General features: G+C 39.6%; 1 protein-coding gene across 2 annotated transcripts; it reads left to right on the top strand.

Annotated features, from left to right (window-relative positions):
• The first annotated feature begins 783 nt into the window (after window positions 1-783).
• Window positions 784-22970, top strand: phrf1 (PHD and ring finger domains 1). Of its 2 annotated transcripts, none has more exons than XM_086298206.1 (19): window positions 784-1445; window positions 2180-2302; window positions 2417-2542; window positions 5078-5277; window positions 6782-6865; window positions 6963-7096; window positions 9124-9215; window positions 9502-9665; window positions 10180-10312; window positions 10438-10553; window positions 10682-10875; window positions 11743-11865; window positions 14377-14531; window positions 16116-18030; window positions 18136-19319; window positions 19693-19769; window positions 20253-20402; window positions 21184-21312; window positions 21443-22970. In XM_086298206.1, the coding sequence occupies exons 2-19, from the start codon at window positions 2215-2217 to the stop codon at window positions 21608-21610; spliced, it is 5232 nt and encodes a 1743-aa protein (XP_086154332.1). In that variant the 5' UTR covers window positions 784-1445; window positions 2180-2214; the 3' UTR covers window positions 21611-22970. The 2 variants fall into 2 exon arrangements, with proteins under 2 accessions (XP_086154332.1, XP_086154331.1); XM_086298205.1 differs by having other exon boundaries at window positions 786-1445; window positions 9502-9680.
• The last annotated feature ends 95 nt before the right edge of the window (window positions 22971-23065 follow it).

Genomic DNA, 23065 nt, shown 5'->3' on the forward strand with positions numbered 1-23065 from the left:
TCCCCACAGATTTTTTTTAACACACTGTTTTCAGAAGAAATCTGTTTAAAATCTACACTGTAAGCATTATGCTTTCCTTCATGCTCCTCTGTGCTAGTTTCTGAGCTCCTACTCTGCACTGCTGTTGAGATGTTATTTTAAAAAAAAGCAACATTTTAAAACTAAATATTCCTATTTTGTATGTTTCTGTTGTGTATTTAATAAAAAACATAATTCATTCTTAAATCTTTACTCAAATACAGTATTCATGTAATAACTCAGACTATTACATGAACTGGGGGATTGCTGGAGGATTCCCATGATGCAATGAGTATTTCCTTTTCAGTATGTGTTAATAGGCCTCTCTGCCGAATCACACTTGTTATTAATCTCTGGCTCCACAGCATGGCTTTCATCCTGTCTTCATTCTCTCACCCCAACCGGCTGCTCCTCCCTGAGCCTGGTTCTGCCGGAGGTTTCTTCCTGTTAAAAGGGAGTTTTTCCTTCCCACTGTCGCCAAAGTGCTTGCTCATAGGGGGTCATGTGGTTGTTGTTGTTGTTTTCCCCTGTATTATTGTATGGTCTACCTTACAATATGAAGCGCCTTCAGGCGACTGTTGTTGTGATTTGGCGCTATATAAATAAAATTGAAGTGAATTGAACTATTACAAAGGTAATAGAGTAAACACTTGTGAGCTAGAAAAATCTATGATTATTCTATTTAAAAATTATATGGTAAAACAAGATTACACCCAGTCTAATCAGAAAAGACTGAATGAAATATAAAATATGTCAAAGAAGACTGACCTTTGTCCCACCCATGGTGTTGGCCCATGACTGGATCATGCCAATTCCTCTTTGTCGTGCCACTCAATGTTGTGGGTCAAAACTGGCAGTGTTCTTTAAAACAAAATCAAAAAAGAAAAAGTGCATTAAAAATCACGTGTGGAACAGAAAATGTTGTGCAGTCGTAGAATGGCCCATGAATTATCGCACTGTCAGTAGATTACCAAAATAACTTTTTATGGTCACATCTTTGGGAATGCATCATTACGTCAATTTGCCCCAATTTAGTTTTCAGTCACAAAACTGACACTGCGCCTCTTTGGTAAACCCCGATAACAGCTTTATCGATTGCCATTAGGGTTTTGTGCTGGCGCAGACATGACTAAATCTGGTCTTGGATATCAAGCTGACAACTTTGACTACTCGTTTTGTCCTAATTAATCTTGCGTGAAATAGCCTACTGTTCAAACGTGTCTTTAAGAAAAACAACAACAACAACAAAAATGAACCTAGTGATCACTAAATATAAGCTGATTTCAAATAAGAGGACACTATCTCTTTAAGAGCCAATTCTTCTGACTGCACGCGGCCATTTCCGTCTCCAACCAGCCGGTGGTGTCAGTCAACAACCCTGGAGACTTCAAACCACTCTGAACATATACCCTACACCTCTGAATAGGGTAGGTCTTATATTACTGTTAATTGCTTTAATAGAACGCCACAGTTACATGGGTTAAACGGAGAGTTTGAATAAATTACGGACACACTGAGTGCTTTCAGTAAAGACTTCAAGCCAGCTTGTACTTGACGTTTTCTAATTTTAGCGTCCCAATGCTAGCTAACATGCTACACTGGTGCTAACGTTACTAGCTAGCGGCATTTAAGTACGGTTATACAGAAAATGCTATGTTCTTGTCGCAGCGGATAGCTTTAAAGTGGATGTTTTTATATGTGCTGCTTGCTTATTTTATCTGTGAGAAAAGGAAAAACGCAATGTTTGGTCCCTAGTTTCTTCTTTGTTTACAAATGTAGCTCCTGCAGAGTCCATAGGTTGTCCTTTAGCTACCGGGTGTTAGGAAAGCCTTTTGTATTTGTGTGCAAGCAATTAAAAACCATCAAAAGAGTGAAAATATCGTCTCAGAAATGACTGCATATACAGTGATATGACACTTGTGTCGCTTAAGAAAAGTGATTTGTCACTTCATTCTAGTAATACATCTCTGAGACCATTTTCGATTCCTGATTGGGGCAGAGAGGGGCGGGTGTAAATAACAAAATTCCTTAAGTGCGTAGATTCGCGTATATGTTAACAGCAATACATGATTATCACGATCTATTTCATTAGGGGAAAACAGTTATTACCTTCTTTATTTCTGCATTTGTGTTAAATCTTTGAATTGTTATATTGTATTAGAAAAGTTGCTGCTGATGCTGTTCTGATGGTCAACCATGGATGAAGACGACAGCCAAGATGAGCTGATCAATTGCAGCACATCTCACAGCAGAGGAAAAAGAGCTGCACTGTGGGCCATATCAGGTAGTAGTTTCCCTTGATCGGGAGCCCCACATACTTTAAAGTTTTACTGCATTTTCTGTTTGTTTTATTTTATTTTATTTTTTGTTTTTTTTCCACGTTAACCTTTCCCTTTAGATGACTCTGATGACTCAGACGTGGAGTCTGAGGAGGGAGAATCTGAAAGTGGGGATGAAGAAAAGGATGGCCAAGTAAATGGAGATGAGGAGGAGGAAGAAGAAGAAGGGAATGAAGAAGAGGATGGTAGGAGTGACTCAATATGTATTTTTTGTTGGCTGAACATCTTTGTGATCTGAATCTTATTTTAAGTATCATAAGCATATTTGAGAAGCGAAGTTTGCATACTTAGGACATCTTCTTCTTACCTATATTTGCTTACTTTAAAATCAGCAGTCAGGCTAGTTGATTCATGAAGGTGGTTTTCAATTTGCGAAGTTAACGCAGGGTTTCCTACTCTATCACTGTGTTCACATGGTAAATGGACTGGAGCACTCAAAGCACTTTACACAACTAGTACTAGGGCTGAACGATATATCGCATTTGCGATAATATCGCGACATGATCAAGTGCAATTTTCTAACCGCAAAGGCTGCGATTATACTCTGGACATGTCCAAATTCATGGGCTGCATCCTCCTGAGGCCGCATTTGTAGACCGATTACGTCACAGCGACGCGCCGAAGGCTGTCCAAATTACTACCATATCCCAGAATTCATAGCGCGGCCCAGCCAAACTCCAGTTTCCAGCAATGGCGGCCGCTACTAAGTTTTAAAATTACTCATACTAATCTTTCTGGGTCACAAAATAAACTTTTAACATATTTTCAGGCGAGAAAGTAGTTGTGTAAACATCAAATATCTGCTCGGTTTATCAAGATATCCCATATTTGCAAAAGTGCTTCGGCGTTTTCAGAGGCGTCTGCTACCCACCAGCTCGACAGCTAGCCGGGAGCTCGAGGGTTACTGATGCGGCCGAGAACGGCACAACTCCCGGCACATCATTTTCAGATCACCGCGGAGTTTCGCTGCTCGGGTTAAACGTAATATATAAGTCACTTAGACAACCTAAAAATGTTATTGTTGGGCTTTTTTCAGTGTTTTGTTTGTTCGTGAGTAAATCGGTTTGGCTGAGATTAAAGTTATTAGATTAGATAAAATAAGACTTTATTAATCCCCCGGGTGGGTTCCTCCTTGGTTTTCACACAGCTGACTAAACGTCAAACAGAAAACTTATTAAACAGAAGTATGAGACAGTCGAGAATTTACACCAGTGTCTGGTTATATTTTAGATAGCAAGAAGCAGACGGCCGAGTTTATTAATATTATTTTTTAATTGAATGACTGTCTAGTAGTTCACAGATGTTGAAAAACTGAGTGTGGTAAAGCCACTGATTTTTTTATGTATATTTCTGCAATCTGCACATTGTACTGACTTTCATTTTAATGTTTACACCAGGGTTCCTTGTCAGCACTTTATGCTCAGATGTTTGTAAGCTAAAAATAAACTATTGTGTATGTTCAAATATACTGTTGTGATTGAAGAAGTTAAATAAAAATGTCAGTCATCAATTCATGCATCACCTCATGTCATCATAACAGAGGTCTGTCTTCCAGGAAAGAACAGTTTAAAATTAATGTAATATAGTATTGGCCATACTATATGATGTATTGCTTGTCTTTGTTTAATAATACAGAAGACAAAGACCTTAAAAAATAATCGCATATCGCATCGCAATCGCAATATTGGGGCAAAAAATCGCAATTAGATTATTTTCCATAATCGTTCAGCCCTAACTAGTACTTTCACCCATTCATATGAGCACTTTTTTTCTACTGTTTCTAAGTGATTCCTAACTACCATCCACACACATTCATACTCCGATGGATGCATCGGAGAGCAACATGAGATTAATATCCTGCCAAGGACACTTGGCATGCAGACTGGGATCAAACCATCAACCTTCACATGAAAGAAGCGGTTTAGTATCACATGATCAGTTACAAACATGGACAGCATAATGGCATATTTTACAAAGAGAGACTGTAAAATATGAAAGTATGAGTTTAAATGCGTAGTATCACTGCAGTGTGTATATGATAGGAGAAATGCCATATCTTACGTTAAAGAAAAGATGTTTGAATAAGTATTTGCCTTTACCGTATAAGTGCTTTATTGAAAAAGTCTGCTTAGAGCCAGGAAGGAAAGCTGGCCAAAATGCAGACTGTATAATTTAATAGACTGAATGCTATTATTAAGGCATGAAAATTCCAAATTAAAGCCTATTGTTCTCTACTTGAAAATGGTTGACAGATCCCTCTAGGTTTGGGGGAGAGTTGTTTGCCTGGAGCATACAGGTTTAAATATCTTGGGCTCTTGTTTGTAAGTGATGGAAAGTTGGAGAGTGTGGTTGATGGGAAACAGTAATATGAGCACTGTACTGGACCACTGTGGTGAAGAGAGAGCTGAACCAGAAAGTAAAGTTTTTGGTATACTAATTGATCTATGTTCCAACACTCACCTATGTTTATGAGCTTGGGGAAGTGACTGAAAGAACAAGATCCTGGTTACAAGCAGCTGACATGAGTTTCCTGTGTATGTTGGTTGGGCTAAGCCCCCATGACCCAGCTTTGCATAAGTGAAAAGCGTAAAATTAGCTGATAATCAGTAGGAAAAAAGTAAAGAGTTATTTTTTTCCTAAGGATCTGTGCTACTCTGTGCACAACTTTTGTTTTGTTTATGCCAGTTTATGTAGAATATATTTCTGGTAATTTTTATTAGATCTAGAAGAAGAAGAAGAAGATGCTCAGCCGGAAGATGGAGCTTTTGGAGGAACCTCTGCAGACCTTGCAATGATGAGCTCTGATGAGGACGCAGAAAAGTGTCCCATCTGCCTTAACTCTCTCAACAGTCAGCCTGTGGCAACACCAGAGAACTGTGAGCACTACTTCTGTTTCGACTGCATCCTGGAATGGGCCAAGGTGGGTCTGAATTTATGATGTATGAACAAAAGAAAACGTTTACTTATGAAGTGTCTTACATTTTCTAATAATCGCTATTTTCTCTGCAGTTTTATGCTTTTGTGGTAGAATCATAAAGATTTTATTTATCCCCAAGGCGCAATTAGGATACAACAGGGCAGCATGACGTTAAAGATAAGGGCAGGGCATAAACAGGCAATAAGAATGACATAATAAATACACAGAATATACAGTATGTGTGTAAAAATGAGCACAGATGTAAATGGGAGATCAGAGAATGTGTTGTCTTTAACTTGCACTAAAACACAAAAACAACAAAAATAGAGACTTTACACAGTACACAGAGTTTACACTATACACAGTTTTAAAATTGCACAGTTTTAAAATTAAAGTGACTACGTGAATAAATAACCGTAAGTGACTAAAAGTGAATAAAGTGTCAGCAATCTAAAAGAGTGTAGAGTAGTTTATGTTTCTGGTGTGGGAAATGGTCTTATCGGCTGGAGTTAAAAAGCAGAGTGGCTTTGGGGACAAAGGTGGCTCTCCTCCTCTTAGTCCTGCAGGAAATGCAGCGGAGGCGCCGCCCAGAGGGGAGCTATTGAAATGTGGGGTGAAGAATGTGAGAGGGGTCATTGATGATTTTGGCTGCCTGTCTAAGTGCCTGTTGGCTGAAAACCTGTGCAAGAGTTCTGACAGGCAGTCCAATGATTTTAGAGCACACTGATGCAGTGTGCTGCAGTCTGTTCCTGTTCTGAAGGCTGAGGGAGTGGAACCAGCAGGTAATGGAGAAGCTCATGATGCTTTCCAGGAAGGTATAGTAAAAAGTCATCATGATGGGTGTGCTGACTTCAAAGGAGTTGAGTTTCCTTAGGAGGTATAGCCGTTGGTGGCACCTCCTCAGAATCTCCTCTGTCTTAGCAGTGAATTTCAGGAGGTTGTCAAAGATGGTTCCCAGGTATTTGTGCTCCTCAACTACCTCCACTGGCTTCCCATGGATGGTGGTGGTGACTGAAGCAGCCAGATCCCTCTGCCTACTGGAGAAGGTCACCACCATCTCTTTGGTTTTGCTCATGTTCAGTACAAGTTTGGAGCTGTCACACCACTCTACAAACTCCTGAAGAGCGGGCCCGTGGTGTTGTCAGGGGCCTGACAGCAGTGACAGGAGAACTGTGCTGTCAGCATATTTCACCAGGTGACAGTTGGGCTGTGTGGATCTGCAGTCATCGCTGTAGATGAAGAGCAGGGGGGAGAGCACACAGCCCTGGGGGGAGCCAGTGGAGGTGGAACGGAGACCGGAAAGAGAGTTGTTGATCCAAGCTTTCTGAGTCCTGTTGGTCAAAAAGTCCAATATCCACAGGATTAGCTGATCATCCAGGTGAAATTGGGAGGAAAGTTTAGTGGCCAGGATACAAGGCTGCAGAGTGTTGAACGCTGATGAGAAATCAGAGGAAGAGAAAGGTCAGCGGCTCAGTTAGTGTTTGTTTTTTGTTTGTTTCTCCTCCAGAATGCAAACTCGTGTCCTGTCGACCGTATGGCCTTTAACAGTATATACCTCAGGAAATGTTATGGAGGCAAAGTGAAAAAAATGGTGAGTTTGAAACAATTATTAACTCATTTTACTCAAAGTACATTGTGTTATGTTTTCTATTTTCCTACGTGTCTTTATGATTATTGCTTCTTTTTAGATAACTGTGCAAAAGCCTGTGAAGGAAGGGCAAGAGGAAACCGTTAATTTGGACTTGGAGCAGACCAACTGTGAAGTTTGTGGGGGCAGTGACCGAGAGGACCGCCTGCTGCTATGTGACGGCTGTGATGCAGGGTGAAGTTTACATTATCATTTAGGGTTGGGCGTTATGTAGAAATTTTCCAACCGGCAACCGTCAGTCCAACAATCGCCGATGGGTGATATATTCACGCATGCGCAGACGTTTTGATGGGCGGGGCTATGTAAACATCCACGGACTGATTCGCACGTTTACAACACAGAAGTCCAAACATGGACGAACTAGTTTCCAAAAAAACGAAACGCTGTCAGCGTTAAAGCAGCCTAAACGCAGTCATCACGATTAAAATTTTAACATTCTCAACCCATCTGGAGTGCAGAATAAACAAAATTTGGACAAACTGCCGAAATGCGTTGACACAGACATTTCAGGTATTTTGACTCAGTCCGCGCTCCAGATGGGTTAATTGTTAATCGCGTGAGTCATGATGACGGCGCGTTAACGCTGACAGCACTAAAAAAAATATATAATGTCGCCAATTTGGAATTTCTTTGGCTTTAAACCAGATGAAAGAGGTAAATCTAAGGATGTAATTATTATATGTTTATATATAAATATATACAGTGGCCCCTAGAGACAAAGCACGTACAAACTCCAAAACACATTTCTAGCGTTAACTGACCTTCGAAAACAGAGCTACCTAGATCACTTAAATTACACAACTGAAAGCATATGTGTGTTGTTTGTGTATTTATACACAAGCCCTCATATATATATTAAAATAATTTTAAAAAAAGTTCATTTACCTGTTACTACCACACACCAAATCCGGTCGTTGGTACTTCCTGGCTTGTGTAGCCAGTAGGTAACAAAAGCTCAACACTGCGCCTAGCATCCTGGAGCACTTCTGTTGTCTTTTGTACTTGTTTTGGAGTTTTTACGTGCTTTGTCTCTAGGGGCCACTGTAAATATACTTTTATTTATTCACTCCACATAAAATGTAATAAATAAATCATTTAGCTCAGGTGGCAGAGCAGGTCAACCACTAATCAGAAGGTCAGTGTTTTGATCCCAGGCTGCCCCCTGGCTGCATGCCAAATATCCTTGGGCAAGATACTAACCCCATGTTGCCTACTGGTGGTGGTCGGAGGGCCCGGTGGCGCCAGTGTCCGGCAGCCTCGCCTCTGTCAGTGCGCCCCAGGGCAGCTGTGGCTACAATGTAGCTTGCCATCGCCAGTGTGTGAATGTGTGTGTGAATGGGTGAATGACTGAATGTAGTGTGAAGCGCTTTGGGGTCCTTGGGGACTAGAAAAGCGCTATACAAATGCAGGCCATTTACCATTTAATACAAAAACAACTATTCACAGTTCAACTTGTAACTATTTAAATTTTCAGCTTTTTCCTTTTAAACAAATTTAAAGTGAAACAACACAAAACACTACAAACCACACAACACAATTAAATATAAATTAAAATATGAAAACAAAAAGAACATGCATATTCTCTGTCATATGGGCCTGCATGAATAAACTTTCTGAATCCTTTATCATCCGCAACTGAAAATAGTTGTGGATGATTACTATACCTTTCTAATGTGACGTTGTTGTCCCTGGCTCTCTTTCTGTCTTTCCCTCCTGCTCTGTTTCTGTGCTACTGTGAGTGTAACTACCGCCCCTTCCCCCCTCTTCCCAGCGCAAAGCACAAGGCTTGCATGCGGAGTGAAGCGGACAAAACGTGCGAGAAAGAGGGTGAGAGAAAGGGGGGGGGGAAGGAGCCGGCTCGCGTCGTTCACGTCAAAGATCCGGTTCTAAGAGCCGTTTTGTTCGCGACCGACACATCACTAGAGGGTGCATTTCGCTCACAGATGAAAGAGGGTGGTGTTACAACAGCGCTATTATTATTATTTTTTTCTGTTGACTGCTTCTGTTAGCTCCATAACTATTAGCAAACGTACTTACGGGTAAATAAATAAATAAATAAATCGCCCTTGTAAAAACTGTCGTCGATAGTTGATATATTCGTCCAATCGCTCAACCTACTTATCATTGCTAAATAGCCTTCATATTGTGACTCATGCATATGAATGCTTGCATATTTAACAGTAAGGTGTTTTATTCTATAGATATCACATGGAGTGCCTCACGCCGCCCCTTGACTCTGTTCCTGTAGAGGAATGGTTCTGTCCTGAGTGTGAAGCCAACAACCGTAACTCAAGTAAGCCTTCAAGTTAATGAAGTTCTTTGTGCAGCACGTGATCATTCACTGATAGTAATTAAAAACAAAACCTAAATGTTAATTAAATAAATATACAGTTTTGTACATATACTGAAAAGTATCCCTGTTGGCTTAAATTTTGTTTTATCTTGCTTTTAAAAGTTTATTCTTTGTGTAATTGATGTTTATACATTTAATTTTCTAAAAAAAAAAAAAAAGATTTCGGGAAAAAATGCACCCTAATACAGCCTTTCACAAATCAAACTTTAAAATCTCCTTTTATCAGGAGGTTCAGCTGAGGAACTCAGTGATGCTGACAGCCTGCCTTCTACTGCACGTCCTGCCACCAGTCGATCACAAGCCCGTGCTTCAGGCCCCACCAGAGCCATTGCCCGTACCCAGCAGAGTGAGAGGGTCCGAGCCAATGTCAACCGACATCGCATCACACAGGCACGCACGTCGCAGGTTTGGCATGAAGCGTGATGCTTATGTCTTGGCTTATTTTCTAACTCATTACTGTTGCATTCATGCGTTGTTGGATTTTGCAGCTTATTGTGTCAAAGCTTAACAAAGTTATTTGTTCCGCGTAATACATTTATTAATACCATTAAACACTTATTACCTCTACCACGGGGATTATGTGATTGGAGCAGCTTGATTGTTTTTTAGCTGTTAGCAGGATCTATCAAAAAGTCATGGACAGATTTGCTTGAAAATTTTCTGCAAATTTTCAGCCCTGGTGGAGGTATGCAGTCTGGGAATGCTGTTGGTATTGTCATGTATCTGGATAATATACTTTAGTGCTATTGACTGCAAAAAAAAAAAAGGCATGCATTTTTGACTTTTAAGTGTCTTAAATGCCAACTAATATGTTTTTGCTAAGTAGCATTTAATGTTTGAGAGTCAAGTTTGCAGAACGTTGTGAAAGCAAAGCAGTGGAGTAACGCAAACCTTTTCCCATTAGCTGGCCCCGACATATCTGATACAGTCCACTTGGCTGGATGAAACGATTAATGCTGTGATTGCTGGGCTCAACACAGCTGTATACATACGGGACTTAACACCTCGTTTAGCATCTAGCCGTAAACGCAAAACTGGTAAGTAAGGACATATATGAAGGAATTATTTTAGATAAAAGTACTTGCATGAACAGATGATGAGTGAATAAACTGATGATAAAATGCTTTTTTTCCCTCTCCCCTCTATTTCGTCACCTGTCCAGGAAAGCACAAAAAGGTGAAAAGTAGGAAGACATCTGCTAAAAATGGTAAAGTGTCTAGCACGGGAGTCAAGAGGAGGAAACGAAAAGTAAGGAGGAATAAATCTAGGAGAAGGATGGTAAGTCTATTATCAACATCAAACATTTATATATGTGATTTTAAACATTCTTCATTTTCATTTCAACAATGGAAATTTCTATTGTAGTCCTATGAAAGATTTCAAGAACAACTCTCTTTTCCTGTTAGATGACGAAGAAGGTTGCCACTCCACGAAGCCGTATTGCTAATAGTCTTGGAATTGTAAAGGACAAGAAGAGCTCATCGCTTCCAACAGTTTATAGGCCATCAGAGCACACACTAAGCAATATGCGTGCTGACATAGGAGCTGCATCCCTCTCTATCTATGGAGACCCATTTGATTTGGATCCATTTGTGGATCGGTAAGAGACTCAGCTCTATATACAAAGATTAGAATATCATTAAGTTCATATTTATGTAGTTTCATTTAAAAGTAATCAGCCTTCATATAATTCTATATTTGTTACGTGCAAAGTGAAATATTTCAAGCCTTTCTTTTTATTTATTTTTTCTAAGATCAATCAAAGACAGATTTCTAAGAAAATTATTGTGTCAGTGCAGTGTAGCATGAAAGCTATCAGCTTTTTGTGCTGCTGTGGTGGTTGCTTTAGTAGTAGCCTTTAGCTCATCTGTATTTTTAAAATTGGGTGTTTTCTCATTTTCATAATGGCAGCAAACCATAGATTGTCTCTGGGTTTCAGGAAAGACTGGGTGTCTGGCCCATGACAGCAATGACAGTCAGCAAACCCATTGGTATTTTACCTGTTTGAACAGCAGTTTATTCAAGCTTGAAATTAAATCTTCTAATATTTATCAAACTGTCAATTATAAAAATGAAAAATGAAATGTTTTTGTTTTTTACATATCACAAGTGCAGAATATGTTGAATGTTTAATTTCTTAAATAACTGATGAAAAATACTGATTTTCAAGATTTGAGTAGCACCTGTATGTCTCACTGTTTCACTAAACTTATTCGGTTAGAACTATTAACCCAGATGTATTGATAGCAGTGTTGAATATTCTTACACACAAAAAAAAAAAAATACGTAAAATAATTACACCGTAAAGATGTTTTGTTTTTCTGTTATCTAAAAGAGGGTAGTGGTTTATTTTATTGTAACCTGTAATTTTTTGCAGGTCTTGTAAAACAAAGGGGAGTTTGGGAACCACTGTATTAAGCTAACTTTTTTCCTTTTCTTTTTGAACCTATGGTGCCCATTTGACCAGTGAGGAGGATGAACAGCAGGCTCATGTTTCATCGCTACTGGAGGCCAAGAGACGAGGGATCTCCTGCTCAGCGCTTCGCTCTCATCAGCCCGTGGCTCGACCAATCACTGCAAGTCTTTCCAGGTATCATTTCCTGTTTGCCCTGGGACATGGATTAGGTTAAAAACAACTGAAAAGTTGAATAAAGCTTGCAGTATTTGTTTGCTTTGCTCATGCTCAGACATTCATAGTTAATTCATCTGTATAATTATTGTATTAAACAAACTAATTAAATACAGGTAGCTTTAGTTGGATCTGTGCTATTGTGCTAACTGTTGTTTATTAAAATGTAAGCAACATGATTGATGCATCATACGTCGTTTTACTACTACTGCTACTACTGATAAAGTGAGTCATTTTATCAACAACCCCAATTTTATATGGTAAGGCTCATATTGACCCTGTGCACGAGAAAATGCTAACTTCCTGGTTTGAGACCGGATGTGGGGTTGTACATTTCCGGTAGCTTTACTTTGCAGTCAATCGCTACTTCGACGATATACTCCAAAATCATGTCCAAAACTCGAAAACGGAAAGATCGCGTTAAGTTACAAAAAGCAGAAGGTGGGAACACTCACCACTGTTGTGTCATAAAAAATCTAATGATCAATTTTGACGTTTAAAGAGTTTAGATCGATCAGTTGTTTACATCACTCAACACAAGCAGAACTGCATTACTGCATGCAGAAGACACATCGTCCACATTCAGAAGTATCTCTGTATAGTGACTGGTCTTATGATTTAAACAGGCAAATGTTCAGCATTCAAACTACAGGTGAAGAATAGTCAAACCAGATGTTTCCCCCATTATGTCGAGATCAGCTAGTCAAGTACACACCTACACAGCATGTTAACAAACCGTGAAAAAAGCCACACAAAAAATGAATGATTGCTGGTAAGGGTTTCTATACATTAGTATTTACGAAGGGTATGTTGTGACTTACCTTAAAAATTACAGCGGTCCCTCGCTAATAACGCGGTTAACCTTTCACCTCGCTGTTTCGCAGATTTTTTAGTGCAACTTTGCATGCTTATTTTTTTTTTATGTCACATTGTGTCCTGCGTCCTGATCGCTGCAGACAATCTCCTCCGTGACGTCTCTCCTGTCGCTGCATCGATCGCTAGCAGTGTGACTCTGAAGTGCAGTACTGTATGTCCACGAAACGTTTTGCACCATCAAAAAATAAAATTGGCTACTTGATTTCACCTATCGCTGGTTATTTTTAGAACATAACACCCGCTATAAACGAGGGACAGCTGAGAAATATAACATTTGAATCCATTTTCTCTTTTGTCCTGAGGTGCAGGGAAAAAATATCAACAAGTCGATGAACATCATTTACAGATATATTGGGTAACTGCCCTAGACATCTATAGAAATGTAAATCGCCGCTTGATTCATTCATTTGCTTAACTTGTTTTGGACCATAAACCAGGCGCAAATAGGACACCGGAAACAAAGCTCCCCACAGGAGTTTCCGCACCGGAAGTAGCATATGCTAATGTGCACACAGTCAATTATCAGCTGTTTACGTATGTTGGTATGCATATCTTTTTTTTTCCTGTTAATTATAGAAGTTAATCTACCTAAAAACCATGAGCATAAATACCTTAATTACTATTAAATTACTCCTAAATATGATTTTGAGCCGTGTTTAAAACTACACATTCAGTTGGTCACTATGAGAGGAAAAAACATGACTTTCAACATTTTGGTACAGTTCAGGCAGTTAATATCAATGATAGGGGCTTGTAATTGTAAACCTTAGAAATTAAGATGGAAATGGCTGAAAAGGTAAGGAAAAACTTAACCTCAAAAGAATGAATGGCCACACCTGACAGCTACTTTTATGTTGATTGTGGTTTTTGAACATAACATGCAAATGTCTAGAACGATTCACCTCTCTGTCGCATCTGTTGTGACCATTTTTCACCCTTGATTGTAGTTATAGAATATTAAATCTGCTCCAGATAGGAGATGAAAACTTGCCATTTTTTTAAAACTGGAAATTTCTGGTGAACATTAAAACATATCTATTACCGCGGAAGCACTAGCTGGTAGTCGGGCCGTACGCGTGTCTTAGTGCAGTTGAACATAATCCACAAAGTCCGCTTGTAGTCGAAAAACAAACAGGCAAACATGTATTTCCACAGTTTTGAAATACAGTGATCCATTTGAATGTTCCTGTACACTGCAAACACGGTAAGAAACTGTTTTTCTCCACAGCTAGTTAAAGCCCCTGTAGCTCCATACTGCCCGTCGCGAACGCTCCCCCCGTGCACAGTTACCGTGTGTTAAAGGAACAGTACATAAAAATTAAATAAGGCAAGAAAAAATAAAATTTAACTGTAATCTTACGCTGAACAAATTATAAAGTAAAAACTGAAATTCCCCATTATCTTACACTTATCCTTATCCAAAATGATTCAAATTATTAACAAGTATACACTCTGTGCAATCTGAGTAAACTAAGAGATGATTAGAACTTTATCCTATACATTCTGTAATGCACATATGAATCTACAAACGTTACGTTTGATTTATATCCGTAAATACTTCACAAATCTTATTGAAGGTTTGCTATGCTATACCAGGAGGGGTATGGATGTCCACCCATCAGGAGGTGTTGTGGAGGCAGCTCCTGTGCCTGATCTGCTGGGCAGCATCCTATCAGGACAGAGCATGCTCTTGATGGACAGTTCTGATGTTGTCATTAATCGAGATGGTTCGCTTAAAGCTACCAAACCAAGTAGGTGTATGTAATACATTTTTGTGTCACATATCCAGACTATGAAATGCATTTATATTGTGTGTACTTGTATTTTCTAGCTGTGTGCAGTATATCCCACACATTTACATTCGGGGTGCATGCATTTGTTCTTAAATACTACTGTTTATATTTTACTGCAACATTAAGTTATAATTATTTTTTGCCAAGTGAACAGGCAGTTTAGTATCTGCTTCTGCTGTGAGATAGTATACTTTGTTGTTCTTTGCAGCCATGGTGAGCTAGCGGCACATGAACTAGATCTGCCTTAGCTTAATTGCAGTTCTAGTTAGAATAGCCTGATACTAGGGCTGCTCGATTATGGCAAAAATGATAATCACGATTATTTTCACTGAAATTGAGATCACGATTATTTGACGATATTTATTTAACCCTTTAAGACCTACTATAGAACCAAGTCCACCAGAGCTTATATTATTTTTTTTACATGCTGTAGTGCCATTTGTGGGAGCATTTCAAGTTGCTATACATCAATACAACTGTTATAGCCCATATTTTAATAATATGTATGCATTAAGTCCATAGTAACTACATAAATTGCAAAAAAGTGCAATAAACTACAAAAAAAATTGAAAATCGCTTTTGTTTTGTTTACATATATTTCTACTTGGAGAAATTTAAGAGGTTTATCCCTCAAAACTTTAAATACAATAAAGTTGCAAAAAATAGTTTCCCACCACAGGAAATTTATTTTGAGTGTCTTCATAGTTTTATTTTGGAGATACAGCAATTTTTATATACTGCAGGAAAAACAAAAAACAATCCTATGATGCAAATTTGCAAAGAAAACAGCATGTGCATCATTTCACTGTGGGAAGTGTTACGAACAGCTGATAGGAACGGCAAAGCGTGTTTCTGGAATATTATGTTTTTGTTCCTGCAAGCGCTTTTTATGCAATTTTTGCAAAGCTATATGTGGAACGAAACCGTGACCGAGGACAAGCTGATGGCATCAGATGTAAGTACAACTCCTCTGGTTTCATATGCAAAACAAATTATTGCGCTAGCTTACACGGTTCAGGTTCTACAGGGATTTAAAAATAGTTACGCAAAACGGAGCGTGCTGCTCTGACCGGCTTTAAAGGGTTAACAATGACTTTAAAAAATAATATAAAATAGTGTGCAACACCACTGAAGTTTTTTTTTTTTTTAAACTCTCTTTTCAACCAACGGCAGTCACTCTCCAAATAACTTCTGCTTAGCTTTCCGAGCTTCCCTCGGGTCCTCTTAATCAGCGGTCTCCAACCTTTTTTGCGCCACGGACTGGTTTATGCCCGACAATATTTTCACGGACCGGCCTTTAAGGTGTCGCGGATAAATGAGGGAGGGGCTAATAATCGGCTCAGTCATTTTTAATGATCGTTGAATGCCCAGATCGTAATCGTGATTAAAATTCGATTAATTGAGCAGCCCTACCTGATACCTCATAGCAGAGGTCCATATTTTAAAAAAGTACCATGATAAACCTTAAGATGCTTAAATTTAATTTTAGCAAGAAAACTAAAGTTTGTTTGTTTTTGTTTTTTTTCCTTTTTTCTGTTACAGTGATGCCATCTCCATTAATACCTGGCAGTAGAAAAAGCAGTAGCTCTGGAGATGCAAACAGCCCAGGGATGTCAGCAGGTCTAGGAGACACTTCTGTGTCTGTGAACTACAACAGAGATCAACCAGGGCCCTCCTGCTCCTCTGTGAGCACACCATTGTCCCAGAGCTCAACTCGGTTACCTCCTTTAGCAGCTTCTTCAACTAGCCACACACAAACACCTCTCCATTCTGATCTCAGAGGGCATCCAGGTTTGCATCCACCTCGTCCAAACAGACCCACACCCTCTAATCACCGTGTAAGCAATGGATTTGGAGTCCCTAGGGAAGGCTTGTCATCTGTCTGTCCAACTGCAGAGTCAAGCTCCAAAAGCAAGGGAATGATCCCATCACAAAGCCAATCTAAAAAGGCACCTACAAAACCCATGTGGGTAGATGTGTCAGAACTTCCTAGAATACCAAAAATAAAAAGGGAAAGTAGTGGCATGACAAATGATGGCACTAGTCAAGATGGCAGTCATGAAGTTAGTAGCAGCAGGGGTCAGGGTAGGAGATCCACCCCTAATAATAATGGTTATGGCATGCCTGAAACGGGCATGAATAATCTTTCTGGGGACAAAGGAAGGCAGCAAAGTGTAGACCGGCAAAGGGGCCAGGCTGATGGTCAGGCCCCAAGGCACAGGCCTGATGGAGGTAGCTCATCTTCAGCTTTCTCTAATTCATTCTCTTCATCCTCGTCCGCTGGGTGTCCTGCCGGCCAGCCACGATATGCCTCCTCCTCATCGTCATCATCGTCATCATCGTCGTCATCATCAGTGAGCTTCCGCATCAACTCTAGTGGGAACCCATGGCAATCAAGGCGGCTAGGCATTGCATCATCCTCTTCTAGTGTAGGCACCTTCCAGGAACACTGGAGGAAAAAGGATGATGAAGCTAAAAAGAGACAATTGGACAGGGATAAACAAATGCTTTTGGCATCACGTAGTCTGGGTAGTAAGGAGCAAGATAATATATATGATCCCTTTAATCCTACTCTGTCAGATTCAAGCAGCTCAGGTGATGAAACGGAGGGCACAAGCCCAGATGGCACTTCTCAGTATGTAACACTTGACAGGAAGCCTCCTAGTCTAAGTAACAATGAGACTATAATGCAAAATGAGCAGGACCTGGTACAGGTGAAGACTGAAACATCAGAGATTGAGGTCACACAGGAAGGACCAGGGATAGCTCAGGAAACCACATCTGGGGCCAGACTCTTGGAGGACATTGTAAAGGTTGAAAATGAATCAAGACTATCAGGCATAAAGACTGAAGAACAAACTGTATCACTTGACAAAGTCAAGAAAGAACCTTGTGAAAATGCAGGTGAATCTGAAATCAGTGGTGACAGATTTTTTAATTCAGAGACCACAGACACCACACCGCCTGCTGATCAAACTCTGGATCTTGTAAAGACTGAGAGAGAGACTCAAGAGGCAAAGAGTGGACAACGTGCTGGAACTCCCAGCAGATCTCTCTCAAAGGATAAGGAAGATTCATCAGTGGATAACTCTACAACTGTCAAGAGGAAACAAAAGGAAGAAACTAAATCACATGTTATGTCATGCTCAAAGTCCCCTTCAAGAGATTTGGACTATACGAAGAAAAGCTCCAAAGCTTTGAAGGAGCAGTCCTCCAGTGGATCTGAGACAGACAGAGGCAGGAGAGGAGATCAGCATGGTTCAGGCCATGTCACAAAGCAAAAAGAAGTAGACCGTGAGGAGAAAGAAAGGAGTTCCAGGCAATCACGGTCTAGAGAGAGGAATAGGGCACACTCAAGCTCAGACAGTTCTCAACCCAATTCCCCTGATAGGACTCACAGAAAGAGACGGCGGTCCAGGTCACGATCAAAAGATGAAAGGAGAAGGTGGCGATCCAGGTAAATATATAACAGTTTTTCAAATATACTTTATACTAATTAGGCAGTGATGCTGTGTTTTATTTTGACCTTCACTGGAATGATTTATAATTGTGGACATTTTAGGTCTGCTTCCAGCTCCAGCAGTAGAGACCATTCAACAAGGAAGAAGCATAAACGAAGGAGCAAGGAGAGAAGTGATGACAAAGAGAGGGACCATGAAAGACGACGAGTTTCAAAAGACAAAAGACGTGGTCGGTCTCGGTCAAAGTCCCAGTCCAATTCACGTTCCAGGTCCAGAACCCGATCTAGATCAAAGGACCGTAAGCACGGTCGGTCAAAATCCCGGTCCAGATCCAGGGAGAGGAGGAGAGAACACAGCAAACATTTGTCTCTCTCTTCAAGAGACAAGGTGGAGTCACGATCTAAAGAGAAGAGGAGAAACAGGTCTAGATCCAGTTCAAGAGAGAAAAGGAAAGAAGAAAGATCATCCAAAAGCTCACACCAAACTTCTCTTTCATCCTCTAAAGATGCAAAGAGGTTGCAAGACAAGAAAAAAGAGAAAGATGTTTCTCAAAGCTACAGTAAAGATGAAAAAGTTGAAGCCAATCTGAATAAAAAGGAGGGTCCATCCTGTTCTTTCACCTCTAAAGTAAAAAAGCCGGACAAAGTCCTCAGTGCAGAGAGCCAGTTCAAAACTACAGAAAGTACAAAAGAAGCAAAGGATAGAAAAGAAATTAAGAAAGAAAAACGGGCATCGGTTGGCATGTTTGAAGATAATCCTATTAGTATATCGATTAAGAAAGAGGAAACAGACACTTGTTCTTTGGCAGTAAGCAAAGAGGATATCGAAGTCCCCATTAAGACCGAGACTTGCGAAATTCCAATTGTTAAATCAGAGCAAGTCTGTGTATCCAGCTTACCCCCCGATACTTCCTTTTCTACGCTGACCCCGCCTGTTGCAGACGAAAGCCACCAGGACACAGTCTCTGAGACTCAGCCGTTGGCCGTGGCCAAACATCAAAACACTGAATTGACTGTCCCTGTAAAACTGGAAGTTCAGCAGCCTTCAGACTCTGATGATGACTTTAATATTGATGTGATGCTAGACACCTTGGATTACGTGAAATCTGAGCACACAGAGAGTAGTGGTGCAGCTGTCGTACAAGAGAAAGAAGTGGTGGCCGGGAAGAATGAGGTACAGCAGATATCAACAAAAGCAGGAGCAAAAACATCCAAAACACAAGTGAAGCGTGTTACCTGGAATATACAGGAGCCTGAGGGTCCGCAACCAGAGAAGTCTGCGAGCAGTAAGTGGTATATTGTTACTTTACTATATCATGCTAACTAATGTGTTTTTATTTAAGTCACTTCATTATTTTTAAATGCCTTTAGAAGTGATTGCTGTTCAATATAGCCTGGATACAACTGTTCCCTATAAACTGAAAACTCAAGCTTCAAACTGCTCTGAACACTGTTTCTAGCAGCTTTTTCTAGTCTTTAAGCAAAGACTTTTAATATGTAAATAAATAATATTATTTTTTTAATTTTTTTTACCATAAGACATGCAGAACTAATGTTTTACAGTACAAGTATAAAGATGTGCCGAGATCCGAGGTGTGTTGTGTATCTTATGTTGCTAATTGTGTGTTTTTGTGCTTTCCTTTTCGCCCCCTTGCACAGAACTTGCTCTATATAAACTGAAGCTAAAGCAGGAAGGGGCTCGCAGACCTTCTTTGACAGTCCAGGCATACAGTCAGGTAGGTCTGAGCTACTTGCCACTGCAGTATTTACCAGATATTTTTTGCATGTGCTATTTCTTATGTAATGGCAATATTCGTAGGAAGGTGGCAGTGTTTATCCAGAAGAAGCAAGTTTGGTGTTTTTATAGAGACATGTGATAGAAAGTGAAACTGATACCAAAGCAGTTTCAGAGTAACTGAAAGTAGAACTGTGCATGTAAGCAGTACTTATAAACTGTGTCCCCATACAAGTATCTGTAAGAGACACAACAGTATTGTTTTAGACCCATCAGTATTAGTAATTATTTGTATAGACACACAATAAAACACAGGTTGTTAAGTATAGGACAAATGTGTACAAATTGAATTTTAAATAATTGTGCATTTGGAGAGTGACTTGATTTTAAATTCATGACCACAATTTTCTGTGTGTTTATATGATGGAATATTTTGAATTTTTGTAGGTGGTGGTCACTGTATAATCTCCCTTGACTTTTACAGGATATTACTGCAGCTGTTAGTGACCCCTCCAAGAAGTGTGCTGATGGTCTTCTCAGTACTTCCTCTAAATCTGATGGTCTTCATTCTGGGGAGTTATCGGCCACTGCACAAGGAGAGGCAGAAGAAGGAGATTTATCAAGGAAAGACAAGGTGAATAGAAATGCATTTTCAGCTTAAATAAATATTTGATTATAACTTTTACCTTCATGTTATGCCCCTGCAGACTGAATTTGTTGGTTGTTTTTTTGGGGGGGGGGGGGGGGGCTGGTCTGGGCCATTCCCATTAACTTTATCCCAGGAAGGCTGTATGGGAATTTTTTCAGATAACTGAGATACATGGATGAACTATCCATCCATCCATTCGCGTCCGCTTATCCTTTTCAGGGTCGCGGGGGGCACTGGAGCCTATCCCAGCTGTCATAGGGCGAGAGGCAGGGTACACCCTGGACAGGTCGCCAGTCTGTCGCAGGGCCAACACACAAAGACAGACAACCATTCGCACTCACATTCACTCGCACATTCACAACTGTAATTATTAAAAAAGTGCCCAACAAAATGAAAGGAAGACATGGTAGCCTTTTATTTGCAGGAAATGTCAACGTTCAGCTTCACCTTATGTTGTGCAAAATCACTTCTCTGGCCAGCCCCCCAAATTCGAAAGAGAGAGAAAGATTGTGACACCATGCTTCATGTTTGGGCTTGCTTGGATAACACTTTGGAAAATGTGTGAAAATTAATTGCACAAATGTTCCATGCTGCAGGGAACATTTGTGCAATTAATTTTCACACATTTTCCTATACTGAAGAACGAATTTGTCAAAGAATTTGAAGTTCGAATGAAAGCAAAAGCATGCACAAATGTTAGTTTCAAAATGAACGTGTGGAAAAAATTATGTCACTGCATGAATTATGATTCTATTTCTCCTAACAGTATTTGAAAAAACTGCACATGCAAGAGAGAGCGATAGAAGAAGTTAAGCTAGCTATCAAACCTTTCTACCAAAGGAGAGATATCAACAAGGATGAATACAAGGAGATTCTTCGCAAAGCTGTCCAGAAGGTGGGTTAGAAAAATATGATTATGATGAAATTCTTTTTAATTCTTTATTTGCTTAAACAGTTTTTTTTAAGGTGTGACTCAGGAGTTTCTCAGTGTCTCTTTTAACAATTTGAAATGATCTTTTTCTCAGGTGTGCCACAGCAAGAGTGGAGAAATCAACCCAGTGAAAGTTGGAAATCTGGTTAAGGCATATGTGGACAAATATAAACATGCTAGGAAACATAAAAAGGGAGACGATTTAGGAAAAGCCCCAGACACCCAGGCTGAAGCAGCCAAAACCTCTGACAGTCCACGATGAGGCAGGAACTATAGGCAGGGACAACTACACCCACAATATTCACTTCATATTCATATATTATGCTATATTATTCTATGTCCTAGAATTGGGCGTGATCACACTCTAAACATACCAAGTGCAAAAGGTCAACCAACCTTTGCTCACAGTTTCAAAATGGAACATTTTCTATAATGTTGAGATTTCTATCCTTATGGTATTTTGAACACAACCTTTATTCATTGATGACTTGAACAGTACCTATTGGTGTCTCTTGCCAAGAACTATTCTCCGTTTGTAACACAGCTGAGAAACTTAATGGGAGACTTTGAGAGTGTGCCTTAAAGAGGCAAAACTCAAAGACCATCCCATAGAGGTAAAAACCAGGTAGCTTTCTCCACCGGCATATCACTGGTAGGATACAATGTGGCGTGGCGTTTGAATTTTCTATGTATTTCTTTTGTTTGTTTGTTTGTTTGTTTGAGAGGGAAGGGGTATTTATCATAGGCAAAACTCAATTTGTCAGACGAGAAGCGGGAAAATATGAAGAATATGCATATTTAAGAAAATTACATGTTAAGAGAGCACATGGTTATGCAATTTTTGTAGAAAATTTATCAGTAGACTTAAAAATAATTTTAGGTTTGGTTGTAAATATAATATATAGATTTGATACATTCACCTGTATGTTCCTTTCATCCGTGTTGCCTGTTGCGAATGATTGACATAAATTTGTTTTAGTTCAAGTTGACTGTGTTTAATGTTTTAAATTTAGCGCTTCTTTTCATATTCATATTTATAATATCCATGTCTAATGAACTCAGTTCAGCATAATGCAGGTGAATTTGGAGTGAATAGTCATATTCACTGTTCTCCTTTGCTGTAGCTTCAGCTCCTTTTAAACCCATAATTTTTTTAAAAGAACCAGAGAATATTAGTTTTTTGTGCCAAAGGAGTAAAATGAATACAAGATCCATAGGTGAGATTTCATTTGTTTCAGTATTATGTTTTTAGACAAGGGATACAATTCCATAGTAAATAATATAGCTTTTACTCAGGAGTGAGGGCAACACATTTCTCAGTGGCAAAGGTGGAAAACCCCAGTTATTTTTGCAAAGAATGTGGTGCAAATTGCCACTCTGTTATCTCTACTAGTTTGTCGACTGTAAACACTGATTAATTAGGTTGCTGGACCTGCCTTGTACAACTTCCTTGTCATTATCTTTAATTGTGCTGTATAAAGCCAGGAACTTGGAATGGAAGAATTTAACAAATAGGTGCTCATGTTATCTGAATGTATGTGGTTTTTTTTTCCTCTATTTACTTGATCAGTCCAGGTGTTTCTACAGGGAAACATCAAATAATAAATCACTGATGACAAAGAGATGTTTGTCTTAGTTTATTTCAAGTACTCACAGTCTGTCCTGTTTTTTACAGTTGTGTTTTAGGGATTTTTCAACATTAGCAGTTTTATTTTAT

This window comes from Aulonocara sp. 'chitande type north' Nkhata Bay, linkage group LG7, assembly GCF_057382095.1.
Source record: "Aulonocara sp. 'chitande type north' Nkhata Bay isolate Kocher_YH1m ecotype deep benthic linkage group LG7, A_spYH_male_GT1.1, whole genome shotgun sequence".
NCBI classification, from domain to species: Eukaryota; Metazoa; Chordata; class Actinopteri; order Cichliformes; family Cichlidae; genus Aulonocara; species Aulonocara sp. 'chitande type north' Nkhata Bay.